The 14576-nt window shown below is 30.9% G+C and overlaps 1 protein-coding gene across 1 annotated transcript in view; it reads left to right on the top strand.

The window, feature by feature from the left end:
- The window catches only part of LOC139487082 (adhesion G protein-coupled receptor B1-like), a 52113-nt gene that overhangs the window by 24621 nt on the left and 12916 nt on the right, over positions 1–14576 (top strand). The window contains exons 8-14 of the mRNA XM_071272087.1: positions 2997–3193; positions 8737–8925; positions 11472–11543; positions 12108–12216; positions 12846–12965; positions 13650–13722; positions 14204–14318. Coding sequence (XP_071128188.1) covers positions 2997–3193; positions 8737–8925; positions 11472–11543; positions 12108–12216; positions 12846–12965; positions 13650–13722; positions 14204–14318 — 875 coding nt within the window. The remainder of the gene's footprint in view (positions 1–2996; positions 3194–8736; positions 8926–11471; positions 11544–12107; positions 12217–12845; positions 12966–13649; positions 13723–14203; positions 14319–14576) is intronic.

Below are 14576 nucleotides of genomic sequence, written 5' to 3'. Positions count from 1 at the left end.
ATTCTTTATTTCTTATAAAACCAAGTGAACGGTAAAAAGAAAGATATTTTTACATATAATATTAACATACAGATTTTGCGTATGACCAGTTTGCACAAAACGAGCAACAAGAATGAGAGATTGGTGATCAGCCTGGAGAACATACTTTTATGTATATATAATTCAAATTAATTTACACAAATTTTTCAAAACACAATATTTTTAAATAAATAAAGTGCCCAATTTCGAAACATTTACTCGGCTTACATAGTTAGGTTTAAGAAAAGGTCTTCTACTTTCTGTTAGAGTTGTGCAGTTTAGAATATAGTGAATACATCAACCTATCTGGAACGGGGACCCAATTATTTGCCCCATTGGAACGCATTGAAAATCATAGTAAATACATAGGGTCCTGTTCAATAAATAATTTTGATAGCCACCTTGGGACTTCTGGTTCATGTTAGGCATTCATTTTGAAGTGTCTAAGTCTAATCTCAGTGCTAGAACTAGTGAAATAATAACACTACACAATTTATAACAAAAGTTATATATTTTTTTTAAGAACTACATTCGTGGGTACCGGACTGGTTGCCCTAACTGGGATCCTATTCCATCTCTTGAGAGTCACAAAGTACACAGTACCTTTCCTGTCTCATAATTCTACCCTATCTACCGGTTGCTATAGGTAACCGATGATTTCCAGTTCTAAACATATACAACGTTATCTTATCTTTATAACGTAATAAGTCTAAATATTCTGCAAATTCAAAGATTTCTTTAAACTATTGCAATGGACCATACATTACTGACTTGTCACAAGTTTTCATAGCACTCAGCAAGTTTTGAAACGAATATGTGAGATAAAGATCTACTGCATTTGGGCAAATTAAAAATATGTTAAACATCTAACTATTTTATTTCTAACAGATTCACAAGAATTAAATTTTTTAAACCGTGCATCAATATTTTATTTTTTTATTTAAATTCCTTATATGTTACGTTTATTGATCATTCATTTGTTTAAATTGTGATAAGTATATGACTTTAATAAGAATACACGCATTTATATATATATAAGTCGATAAAGTTTGAAAAAAATAAACGAAAGATACATCGATGTTGTTTTGCTTGAGTGATTTACCTGTTAAAAGCTCGGGTCTCAACACTGTTTAAAACGAATTAATACCAGTTTGAAATAGTTTAACGGGGACGTGGCCTATTTGTTTGACGTAACTTACCGCCAACTTGAATTAAATTGAACAACTGCAAGCGAATCTATTTGACTGGCATTAAAATGATTTGATATGCATTGAAATAAATTAAAAATGATTTTTCATTTTTGTCAATCTTTATCAAATGACGATAAATCTCATTTAAACAGCGTTAATGCGTTTTTGTCCGATCAAGTTAAATTCGGGTTACTAGTGCTGATAATGTAATAGTTCTCGTTTATGTTTTGTTGTTTTTGTCTAAATATAGTATGTTCGTCCAAAAGAAAGGCGAAAGATACCAAAGGGACATAAAAAATAAACTGACAACGCTTTGATAAAAACAAATATCGACAGACATATAATAGTTAACATAAAACAACATAGAAACTGAAGACTGAGCAATACGAATCCCACCAAACTTTTTAAAAATGTATAATTTTTCTTCAGTAGCGCTTTATGTGTATGTGTTTTAATTTGTATCATTGGTTTGGGCAATTTTTTGAAAATTTGTGATACATTGTTGATAGTCTCTGTTAATTTTCTTCAAATCTTTCGGAGTCTTTTCATATTTTTGAGACAACAATCAATCAAGAAGACCCATTTAATCCTTTATTATCGTCGTTTCATCAGATTTCTTGTTTACGTCAATGTCGAATGAAGTATTGGTATGCCGAACAAAATTAACATAAAAAATTTTAAAAAAAAACATAATAGGGTACCATAATTCCTAATTCTTTGTGTTCATAGTTAAGCCTTTTTCAACTGATTTTTATAGTTCGATCTTATGTTGTACTGTTATACCATCTTCCCAGGTTAGGGGGAGGTTTGGGATCCCGCTAACATGTTTAACCCCGCCACATTATGCATGTATGTGCCTGTCCCAAGTCAGGTGCCTGTAATTCAGTGGTTGTCCTTTGTTTATGTGTTACATTTTTGTTTTTCGTTCATTTTTTTACATAAATAAGGCCGTTAGTTTTCTCGTTTGAAGTGTTTTACATTGTCATATCGGGGCCTTTTATAAATGACTATGCGGTAAGGGTTTTGCTCATTATTGAAGGCCGTACGGTGATATGTAGTTGCTAATATCTGTGTCATTTTGGTCTTTTGTGGATAGTTGTCTCATTGGCAATCATACCACATCTTCTTTTTTATATAGACATGATAGTTGTATGAGTATCCTTAATTAATGGTTTCTTTTTAAAATATTTGACTAATATCATGAATATGTTGACAACGACTTTGTTTATGAGAATATTTACAACAGTTTAAGTATTTTAAAAAATATATAACAGTATAGCCGACTATGTAGCCAACTATACGGTATTGGTTCGTCTTATTATTGAGGGCTGTACAATTGCCTATAATGGCTAACAACCACTTCATTTATAGTTCTGTTGATATCATTGGCAATAATATCACATCTCCTTATTTGATATAATACATAAGGAGTGATATGATGTCGCCTATTGTAAAATGTTTGGCATAAAAGTCAACTCCTTGCTTTAATCAAAATTGACATGCTCAAATTATTTCTTTGATAGAGGCACACGTCAATACAATAACATAAAATCTAAAAGTGCATTTACACATATGTGTCTTCATCAAGACTATAACGAATCTAACTAAAAAAAGGCCTAAATGACAAAAATAAATTAATCAAATAACTTTTTTATGAATTACACTTTATTGCTAAATATGATCGTTGTCGTATTGCTACTATTAATATCACTTTGCACGGCAATGATGATACAAATTCATTTATGGCCATTATCACTGGTACCTTAATTATTTTTTATGTGTATTAAGATGCAAACCTGTGTGGAGCAAATATAGATAGATTTAACACTAAATGGAGTTTAACCCAAGAAAACAAACAAATGACATTATCCTGCACTGGTGAACACGTGGGTTATGTTTCAAGAAACTGCAGCAGTGGTGGAATTTGGGATGAACCAGACTACAGCAGGTGCATAAGTAAATCAATGCTATACATCCAAGAACAAGTTAGTAATTTTAAAATGAGTTCTTTCTCATTTAAATTCTTTGTTTTGGTGAATTGGCTTACGGTGTTTGATTGAGTTATGTTTAATTCTTGTAGTTATCAATCTCTATAACGTAGTCAAAACGCTGCATGTGATGTTTTCTTTTCTAGTTTTAATTTTGCGATCTTTTGTAATTGAACATGTATATAAGAGTTATCGCTCCGTAAACGTAAGTGTGTTATCGTTATTCCTGAGTAATGGTAAGAGGTTTTGATTAAAATCTTTATTTTGTATCATTTTTGACCGAAGCAATCTAGTTAGATTTAACAGAAGTAATTATAAAGGATAAAAGGTTTTTAGTTTTGTCATTTTGTACGTAACGATATTGTCCAAATTTGAAATATTTTATCAAGGGTTTCGAAACATTATAATCAGTATAAACAGGACACTATTTTTTTTTTAATAGATTGCTTTCAACTTTTCAAAGTGCGGAAGATAACCCAAATAGAAGGCAGATAAACAAGCATTTTATCATAAGCACCCCGTATAACCCCGATACAAATGAATTCGGACGTTGACGCGTTCGAAGCGATAATCAGGACAACATTTGGGATGACAATTTCGAATGCCTCTCTAGAACTTATTTGAGTATATATGAATATGTAAATGTGCATGCTAGTTTATTTATTCAATTATACCATTGTTGTTAGTTTTAGATATTGCATAGAACGTTTGATAAAACTGCTAGATGCAAAACGCACAGACATGGTGCAATTTCATACGTTTTATGAGATAAACAATGCTGAATATCTTTTCGTACATACACCTTTGCATATTAATACCTTAAGCAATAATAAATAACTATACGCTGAATTACTACGTGCCTTCAAATGTTCCCTAGAACTAAGAATGAACGCAATATCATAGTAAATAAGTTTTCTCTTAGTGTATTGTTCGTTCCACCAAATGTTTCGCGTTCGTTGTGGGGTTTTAAATAATCACTGTACAGTTCGTTGACAAAAACCGTCACAAATCACTTTCTTGTCAAGGTATTCGGGATGATGTCGGCGACCCTTTTTTTCTGTTTTTTATTGTAAATGTTTATCCGTTAAATTTGTCAAAGTATTTGAACTTAAATCACCAGTCACCCAAAGCCAAAGTTGCAGTGTTTAACCAGCGTACATCTGATAGGAATGTTTCTATTGAAAATTGGGACTTTCAACGTTATTCCAGATGAAATGAACAGTTAATAAATATATTCCAGAGGAAATAAAGTTTCAAAAAGTATAGAACAGTTATTAAAACATTAATGACTTCCTTTTCACAATTTGGGGCTCTTCCATAGACGGCGTAGACGAAAGCAGACATAGGAGCTCGTTGTACTTAGTTTGCCGAATGCCTTAGATGGCATTCCAGCTGCTTTATCTTTGGGTTTCTCAAAAAAAAAATATGACAGATCTATATAACCTATGTTATACAGGCCCATGACGTAGGACCGACACGAAAAAAATGCGGCGGGATTAAACATGTGAGCCCCAAACCCTCTCCTTAACCTGGGACACTGGTGTAACAGCACAATTTATAAAAAAACATAAAAAAACCTGTACAGTTGCAATTGGCTCAACTCAAAATGCCGATACAAGGCACAAAAACCATATATTACATAAAATATCGACAAAGGAGTAATTGTTGTAACTGATAGTTATTTCAAAGCGAATTCCAACTAACAGGTAAATCATGTTTCTAAAATATAAGTCAGTGATTATGTTCCAGTCTGTATGAGCATTTGGACCGTACGCGTACTTTTTCAAAATACTCATACGGTAGGACCGTACGCGTACGGTCTGACTAATATTAAGAAGTTGGTCAAGTTTATAAGATACAAACGCATATAACAAATCAACATAACTTAACTCTCAAATTAATATAAAAAAGTTCAATAGTAATTGAAATAATAACTTTATATTTTGACTATTTAAAAAATTCACGCTAATTAAATCTGTTAATCTCTTGTATTTAGCATGTCGAACAGTAATACATTAATTGAATTATGATCACTGAAATTGAAGATATCGGATGTGGGAGGACATTTTATTTTAGCATAGTTAGCAACTTTACAAAAAAAAGCAAATGCAAAGGAACATGCATGAACTGCAAACATGTAAATGTAAAAAATATTACATTACTTGTGGTCGCAGGTGTCACCTTGGGGAGAGTACCAAAATACGATTCAGATATACAATTAAACAACTATTTAATTGCAATTGTTCGTTTGTTCATTTTATCCATCTAATTGTGATGTTTTGATTTAACAGGTACAGCAAAACTTGTAGCCAATTTTCTTTTATTTTTATTTATGAAAGAATTTGGTAAAGGGTGACTAGGAAATATACTATTAGATATGGTCACTTGGGTCTTTTCCGACCGGCAGTACAACCTGACCGAAGTTGGCCACCCGTTTAGTTGTGTGGGATGTAAAAGTACGCAGTCACGTCCAGTCCGAATGGGAATATACGATCCATGTCTCGTGTACTGTACGAACCTTTAGAGAGGTCCATAAATGGCCTGTTGAAAGGCAATATTTGTGTCCTTATTCAATATACCTCATTTTATCCAGTGGCAGTCCAAACTTCCCTTGACGTAATTCCGGAGGGCCTCCTTCCAGGACCTACATGTAGTATGTGTTACTAATTTGTGCTTATCCTGAACGTTAAGCAGCCAACAATCAGCTATTACGTACGCGTGTCATTAACAAATTAAGGGGTCCAGAAATTATTAAGTATCATCTGTGAAACGTTTCAACTTTTTATTAATAACTATTAAGACATGATAGAAGAAACAAAGCAAATGTCTAAGGTTAGGTTGATGGTTGATGATTGATGCTTTGCTCAATTGAATAATTTATCGATGACGCCAAAGGTAACTGGGGAATATAAATATGGTCCCTTTGGTCTTCTCCGAAATAAGTCAACATTTGAATGAAATGCATATGGGTGGGTATAGACTTTAAGGGCATAAAGTACCAGAATTACCAATCATTTAGATTTTGGCATCACAGTAGAAAGACTATAATGTTCGAGGAAACTAAGCATAATCTTAATACCTTAAAAATTAAACAAACAAAAAAACATAATCGAAGAAAGCAAACCAGTTAATATCAAGAAGTATCTCTTCATCTTTATATCTTTACATTAAAGAAACTGTATTACTATTGATGGCTATAAGTTACATGTTCATTGTATACACATATTCTCTAGCCTTAATGTAACTCTATTGTAATCTATGACCCCTTGGACCCGCCTCTGAGATTTAGGCCAAAAGCCTATAATCAATTAATTGTTTTGATTGCTGTCTACATCAAAAAGAAGATGTGGTATTGAAACAACTCTTCGCAAGAGACCAGACGACACAAAAATGAACAACTATACGGCCTTCAACAATGAACAAAGCCCATTCCGCATAGTCAGCTAAAAAATCACACCGAAATGACAAATGTAAAACAATTCAGAAGAGAAAACTAACAGCCTAAATTTTTCACAAAATAGTGAACACAAAAATATATATAACCACTGATTACAAGCTCCTGGCTTTAGACAGACACATACAGAATATGGCGGGACTAAACATGTTAGCGGGCACCTAACCCATCCCTAACCGTACATCGACTGTCGAATGGTAAACATTTTCTAAAATGCTATCAAATTAGATATTCGGACGTGTGTGTGTATCTGTATGCTTAGTCATATTTGCATCTGTCGAGTATAGTATTTCTAACAATTCAACTTTCGTATACATAAGGATTTTTTTAATACCTCCAAGAGTGTTTCGACAATACAACGGATATTATAGGTTACTGTCTGCATGTTATGGTGGTAAATTATTTATTTTTAAACATGCATATTGGTTATAATCATATCAAAGCATTATTTCATACACGCAAAATTCATTGACAAACGCAATATTGTGTCAACGACACAACACAAACATACGATCTTTATAAGTTTGTTAATTTTAACTATGAAATTTTCAAAAATGTATGTTATAAAAACTATAAGGTACAAGAAACATTAAGTTTTAAATATTTAAAAATACCAAGCACGTTTTATCATTGATATCGTCGTGCGTTATTTGATGTTTGTATAGAAAAATTCCACATATTTGAAAAAAAACCTTTTAGTAACTAATGAATATTATGGCAAAGAATATATTGGAGCAAAATATCCGAAGAACAGATATTGGATTCTCTTTAGAAGTATTAATTTCTTACTGTCTGAACTCAGTGTTACACGGTGTGTTCGATTCGAACGCGTCAACGTCCGGTTTCATCTGTATCGGGGTTATACAGGGTGATAAGAAGTATTGTGAATTTTCCTATTTGATATGAAGCAAGAAAACTAGTCCGGGGACCCATTTTTTCAGACCCATCTAATCTGAAGGCATTTTATTAGAGCTATCTTCTCACATTTTATCTAAATAGTCTATGGTGTAATTTTCTTTTTATCATTTATAATTCATGAAATTGGAATTTTTTATACCTAATCTATAACATATAGCGTGAAAAAAAGTCCGGTGACCCATATATTTTATTATATTTTTGATAAAAACACAATAAAACATCATTTTGACAAACTATTAAAAAGATTCATGGATTTTAATTCAGACTACCAAGCCACCTTCATAAGTATTCTTAATAATTCTTTAAATTGAGTACTTCTAACATGATTAAAATACAGCAACGGCTTTCTGGTTTATTGCTCATGATAATGAATGTTCCTTACCCATTATGAAATGTACTGCCCTACTATATAGCGTACTATTTTACTAGCAGACTCCATTTTATCACCAGCCCAGTTGTCCAACTTCGGTGTTGACTTAAATATCAATTATATGGTCATTTTTATAAATTTCCTGTTACAAAACTTTGCATTTTTCGAAAAACTAAGGATTTTCTTATCCCAGGAATAGATTACCTTAGCCGTATTTGGCACAACTTTTTGGAAATTTGGGTCACCAATGCTCTTCATCTTTGTACTTGTTTGGCTTTACATTTATTTTGATCTGAGCAACACCGATGGGTCTTATGTAGACGAAACGCGAGTCTGGCGTACTAATTTATACTCCTGGTACCTTTGATAATTAATTATCCCATATGGAATTTACTGATTTAAAATAAGAGATAATGTATGATTGCCATTGAAACAACTATCCACCCAATTTTAAATGAAGTGTATACATTTGTAACAGGATCTTTAAAAGGCAACCGTGCTGCCCATTATTTTCATGAATATCACTACCAAACTTCGTTACTATTAATATTTTAAAACAGCGGAAGTAACTTCGAAAACAAGAGGTTTTTAATAGAATTGTAGATTCGTGAACAAAAACGATTGAAAAGATCTGAAATTGTTTTATTCACAAAAGGTGCTTAGTTATGTAATAACTTTCTTCAATATTTGTATTGTTCAAACTGAATTTTTTCCCGAAAAAATAATATTCAACTGCTAACAGAATATACACAACAAAGATATCTTATATAGATGAAGACATCTTTTCCCATTTTTCAGTTGGATAAGCTTTTTTCTGGGAACAGTGACGATGAATTTGTAAGCACTATCCTGGAAGAATTAGATAACATCACAAGGAACAACTATGAATTACGTTCTGGTGATCTCTTAACAGCATCAGCCATATTAAATGATATTGCCACATATGTAATAAATGATGAAGATGAACTTTCACTTAATCAACTGGATGTAAGTTTGTTCAAAAATAATTAATATAACATAATAATATGAAGTTGTTTTATCCATTCTTGAATGCTTCAAATAACCTGAATCTTTATCTATTTTAACAGGTAAAATCCAATTATATTCAATTTGAATATAACAGCATACTGTGGATTCATTTATTTTCGTGGGTACCAATTTTCGTGGATGAAGGAAAACCTGTATGTTTGTGGATATTTAATATTTGCATACAAGACTATATAAGATTTGTAATTCGGTGAACATTTACTTTCGTGGTTCATCTGTGCCCACGAGAGCAACGAAAATTGGTATCCAACGAATAATAATGAATCCACAGTACTATTAAATGACAATGAAACTGATATTCATAACACGAATACACTTTGTGAGAGGCAATGAAAAACGAGATGAGAAAATAACAATTAAAAAATATATGGATTATGAACTAATAAACAAAACACTTCATTACAAATTCTGTTTGTAAGCATATCTTGACTCCATACACTATGTTACAAATACAATGAATCGAAACTACTCTGAATTGTTTAAGACTAACTATTAGCTGTTCGTTTTGCTTTAGTCAGTTATGATGTACGATGTTTAAGAAGAGCAAAAAAAAACAAACGAAACGAACATTTAAAGAACGGGAAAGTAAGAGGGCAACGCCATGGCAAATAAATACAAATAATAAAAATAACCGATAACAGTATACAAAGCACAACATACACTTTTAAGACTGATTAAGACAAATCCCAACAAAATCCGTGGTTGTATTTATACATGTTTATAACGTGTATATATAAACATGAAAACAGTTTTATTGTTCTTCATCAAAGTTTTATTTCCGCCTATGTTACAGCAAATTTCTAATCACAGGTGTATTGTATCGTTTTAAAAAAAATATATATAAACTTCTTGTTAATTTTATAATATAGTTTATTTGAACAAATAGAATATGTTTCTTAATATTTAAGGTATGGCATCTAACTTGTATGCCAAAAAATATAATTTGCGTTCATCAGAAACGCTATAACATAGTTTGTTTGGAAATCGTTCAAATCTAGTTGACCGACAGGGATTTACATTAGATACGAAAACAGATACTGCTAACTACATTTCCTAACGGTCCTATGTTTTATATAACGGTCTTTCTACATTTAAATGCGAAAGTGTAATATCCATTAGATTTCTTTTTACACGGCCGGTGAAGGAACATTTAAGGCGTGTTTCACCAATGCGACATTCGTTACCACATATAAAGGACTAGATTAGTTTGGTTACTAGTTCCCTCTCTCCCATTCATTTCACAATTTTATTTGTAACTTTATCGCCCCTTACTGATTCGTGTATTGTGAATTTTGATGCATTCATGTATGGCTGACCGTATATATACTAGTCAACAAAAGAAACGATACACGACTTTGAAATAAAATTTATCAAAAAGTGTTACATATAAAACAAAATGATATACACTATTTTAAAAAGCTTTGATTTGCAATGTATGCACATGTGATAATGAAAATCAAAACTTTTCGGAAAGTATCTAAATTCCGTGTAAACGGTCATAGGTTGTAGATTAGTTTTGCGGAAAGTTGAACAAAAAATCGACCCATAATTTTCTAAGTACTAAATAAAATTTCAAATTTGTTTAAAACTATTCAATATGCTAATCAAGTTATGTTCATGTTGTAACTAATGGGTTGAAATATTGGTTTTTTTTTAAATTTTGGGAAAAAAGTGTTTTTTGAAATTTTAAAAAAGTGCAAAAAAAATTTTTTAATTTTAGTCTAAAATCAATGCTTTAGATATGAAAACAATACACAGTAAATTTGGAACCTTTCGGATTAGTTTTAAGATTGTTACCGCTTTTTGAATATCACTTTACACATACTGTCTATGGTAAATCAGTTGATAATGTATACATTTTAAGGATTTCTCGTGGGGCCGAACTTTGCTTAACTAATAAACGAAGAAACTGTATGATTTTTAAAAACAAATTGATGGCAAACACTGTCTTTACCTTTAAATTAGAGGTTGGCATCATTAGTTGGAACTTCTGTTTTTAAAATTGTCGTTTCATGTAAATTTTGTAAAAAACAAAAATCGCGAAAAAACGTCACAAAAGCGAACAAATATTTTTTTTTAAACGGATTTATATTTCCATAATGATTAAGTATTACTTCCTTCAATATTGGTCCAATGAACGGAAAACTTTATCTTTAATTTGAAAAAAAGTTTTGTATCGTTTCTTTTGTTGACTATATATTTATGCTCAACATGTAAAATTAAACGTAATTTTGTAGCGAAAGCACAATCTTATACTGTGTTCATTTTTTCTACGAAGGAATGAAACGAAGGAGAAATAACAATATCTATTACTTTTAAAAGGAACAAAATCTTCTGTTTACAACATGGAATACAACACATATTTACAAAGTCAGTTATGCTTTGAATATCTTTGTAAAACTGATTTTTTCTAATTCTACATGTTTCGCATTCTGTATTGATATAATTTGAAATCATTGGTAAGTGATTGAAAGTATGTATTTCAGATTTTTGGTTCTTTGTGCAATAATTTACTCGACGAAAGAAATCATGAGTCATGGAAAGAACTTAACGACAAGGTTATTATTTTCAAATATAGTATATATATGCATTTATACATGTAATATACCTATTGCATTTTATATTGGTAAACAAATTGACTTTTAAAACTATCTATTGTGTTATATTTCAAAATTGGATAGTGTTAGTGAATATTTGTCACAGTATTAAATGCATTCAAGTAATGTACGATTTCAAATCCCATGATTCTGACTTTTCAAAATAACATCGTTAGTTTATTGTTGGTAAAAAATAATCTGACATCGGAAATATTTTTTTTCTTTGTGTAATCGACTGTTATGAATTAATATAACACTCTATGTAGGTATTGGCCAGAAAGACTTGCTGTATGTATGTTTAAGAATGCTCAAAGCAAAGTTTAAATATTGAACCTTGTATAAATCATCTTAAGTAATATTTACAGAGCCAAAATCAAGAGCGTTTTACATGATATCTTAACAATAATAACAAGTGATAACTTATATGCAAATGTAGGCTTTTTCGGCATCATGGACAATGATATAAATATGAAGCAATCATTAATCTGATATTCCCAATATATAATTAAGATTTTTTTTCATCAGGGATCAAATGGTGTAACTTCACTCGTGAACACAGTAACAGAGTACACTAATCAAGTAAACCAAATTATAAATACTGAAGCCACATTGATTGTTACAAAAGATAATGTTGGTACGTTAATTGATTAAACATTATGTGTTATGCTTTCCGAGCTTGTGTGTAGATGTAAACGATGTTCTTTGTGATTAAGAGTAATACATACTTTACTGAAACATACCATGTCATGCTTGAGGGGAAAACAAAGAAAGTCATTTACGCTTGTTTATGTACATACAAGATCATACTGTATTTCTTATTCACGTAGTCATCAAAGTAGTTATCTTCAATATTACTAACCCTCTTTCATTGGTCTATACAAAAACAAATACCATCAATAACGGCTTGTTCAATTTTAATGACTTTTATGAATTCATTTCAACAGGTCATCACCAATTTCGTCGTCTGTTGAAACCTTTCAGAGTTTTCCTTAACACTGTGCTGTTTTTACAAATGGACGTATAAATATCTCAAATAATAAACCTGATTTAAATATACCACGCCTACTACCCCATATGAAGTATACACGAATTAAACACAGTTGCATTAAACCAATCATATTCCAAGAATTGTATTGTCCTCGAATTTAACTATCTTATATTTGTGTTAATCCACAGCAGTCGCATAAAGCAACAACATTTAGGAATGTTTTATTTAATGACAATATATGCTGCGTAATTGTTTATTTATGTAACTTATTGCAGTAATGCAAGTAGGGAAGGCTGGTTCGGACGAGATATCTGTTCCTGATCGTTCAAAAACTTCTGACTCTTGGATAGCAGATTCAGTGACTGAAATTAAACTTAAGAAGAACATTTGTAGTGGTAAATAATTAATACGAATCTGCAATAACTAAATAACTATATATGCTCTAATCCAAATATTATTTTAGTCAAAATCCAGGATTAAGGAATATATAAACAGATAGATTTAATCATAATTGATGTAATCAATGCATCTGACCTATATATCTTAATTTAAATATTAATACTTTATATTGTCATTGAAATTTAAATATATATGCATATAAAATTAAAAGCAAACACAAAACGTGAATACAATAACAATTCATTCGACACATATGAAAAAACTTAAGTTTAAACCGAAGATAAACAAACCAGCTAGATCAATTCACAACTATAATTTGAAAAAAGCAATATAACACGCAATGAAAATATTTCTTGAAATAACGGAAATTTGAATTCACGACTTTGAAGTTAGTACGCAACACTAATACGTACATGTAGTAGTTTGAACGATAGATATTAACTTTCCTTCAGCATACAGTTGCATTTGTGACCGTAAACATTGAAAAATATCCTGTTGTGTTTAGGACTAGCAAAAACTATGGATATTGATATTATAATAACAATAGAGTGTGATGAAATTGTTTGTAATTGATATTTTAACACCGAATAATTAGAATGGATAATATTGTTACATTGATATCTATGACTATGTTACCTCTAACAGACAAAATATGAAAATGTCAGCAATTGTTTTTTTAGGTTTAACGGGATATAGTAGCACATTCTATCGAAATATTTCAAGTTTTTTCCCGAAGTATTTAATAATAAATGGGTGAGTACTCATCGGCATATATTTGACCTCAACAGGAACATTTATATAAAAAATTAAAAAATTTGAACCAAGCGTTTTATCAGAAGAATTACACTGGTTATATAGCAGTTTGACAAACACTAATTTTGATCATTGAGAAGCTTTATATTGCCTTCACAACGCAACGTAATTAAAACGTTTAGCTGATATTACAGAGTTATCTCACTGTAGTGTTAGGTACCACCTTAACACAATAATTCTGCTATCATTTATCTTATCCGATACAAAAAGAAAACTGTTCACGCATCCAGGTCTTTGTGAGATATTGTTTATATTGTTATCACCTGTTTTATTGTTATTCGTGAACAACTATCTACAATTTTCATTATTCTAGTCGATTATTTAATGTTGTTTTTATATCACTACATTTTTTTCTACCTACCATATTGCTTTGCGAAACTCACATAATGAGCTGACATGATTTTATTAATTTTATTTACAGTGACGTACGTGCATTTAATGGAAGTAATGATGTTAATTCTATTATAGCTGATTTTACGATTTACGGAACATCTTGTTCGGATTATTCCTTAAATATTAAATTCGAACACCTGTTAGTAAGTTATAGTATTTCAATATGCTTTATAAATATTTATGTCTCATAATCCTTAAATTGGATGTACCTCTATTGCAAAACTTTACATAAATAAAGTGTGTCTCCCAGTTTGTTAAGCATTTTTGTAAAAAATGTAAGATGTCAGTGGAAACGATACTTACCTCGTATAGGTGTTCCAAAACTTTTATAAGATTGGTTGAGCAATTTGTTGTTTCTTATTTAGTAACCAGGCGTCAATTAACTAAAGCAACATTAGACT

The sequence above is a fragment of the Mytilus edulis genome, chromosome 8 (genome assembly GCF_963676685.1).
Source record: "Mytilus edulis chromosome 8, xbMytEdul2.2, whole genome shotgun sequence".
Classification (NCBI taxonomy): domain Eukaryota; kingdom Metazoa; phylum Mollusca; class Bivalvia; order Mytilida; family Mytilidae; genus Mytilus; species Mytilus edulis.
Note: the sequence above shows the minus strand (reverse complement) of the source record. Positions and strands in the feature narration are given on the sequence as shown.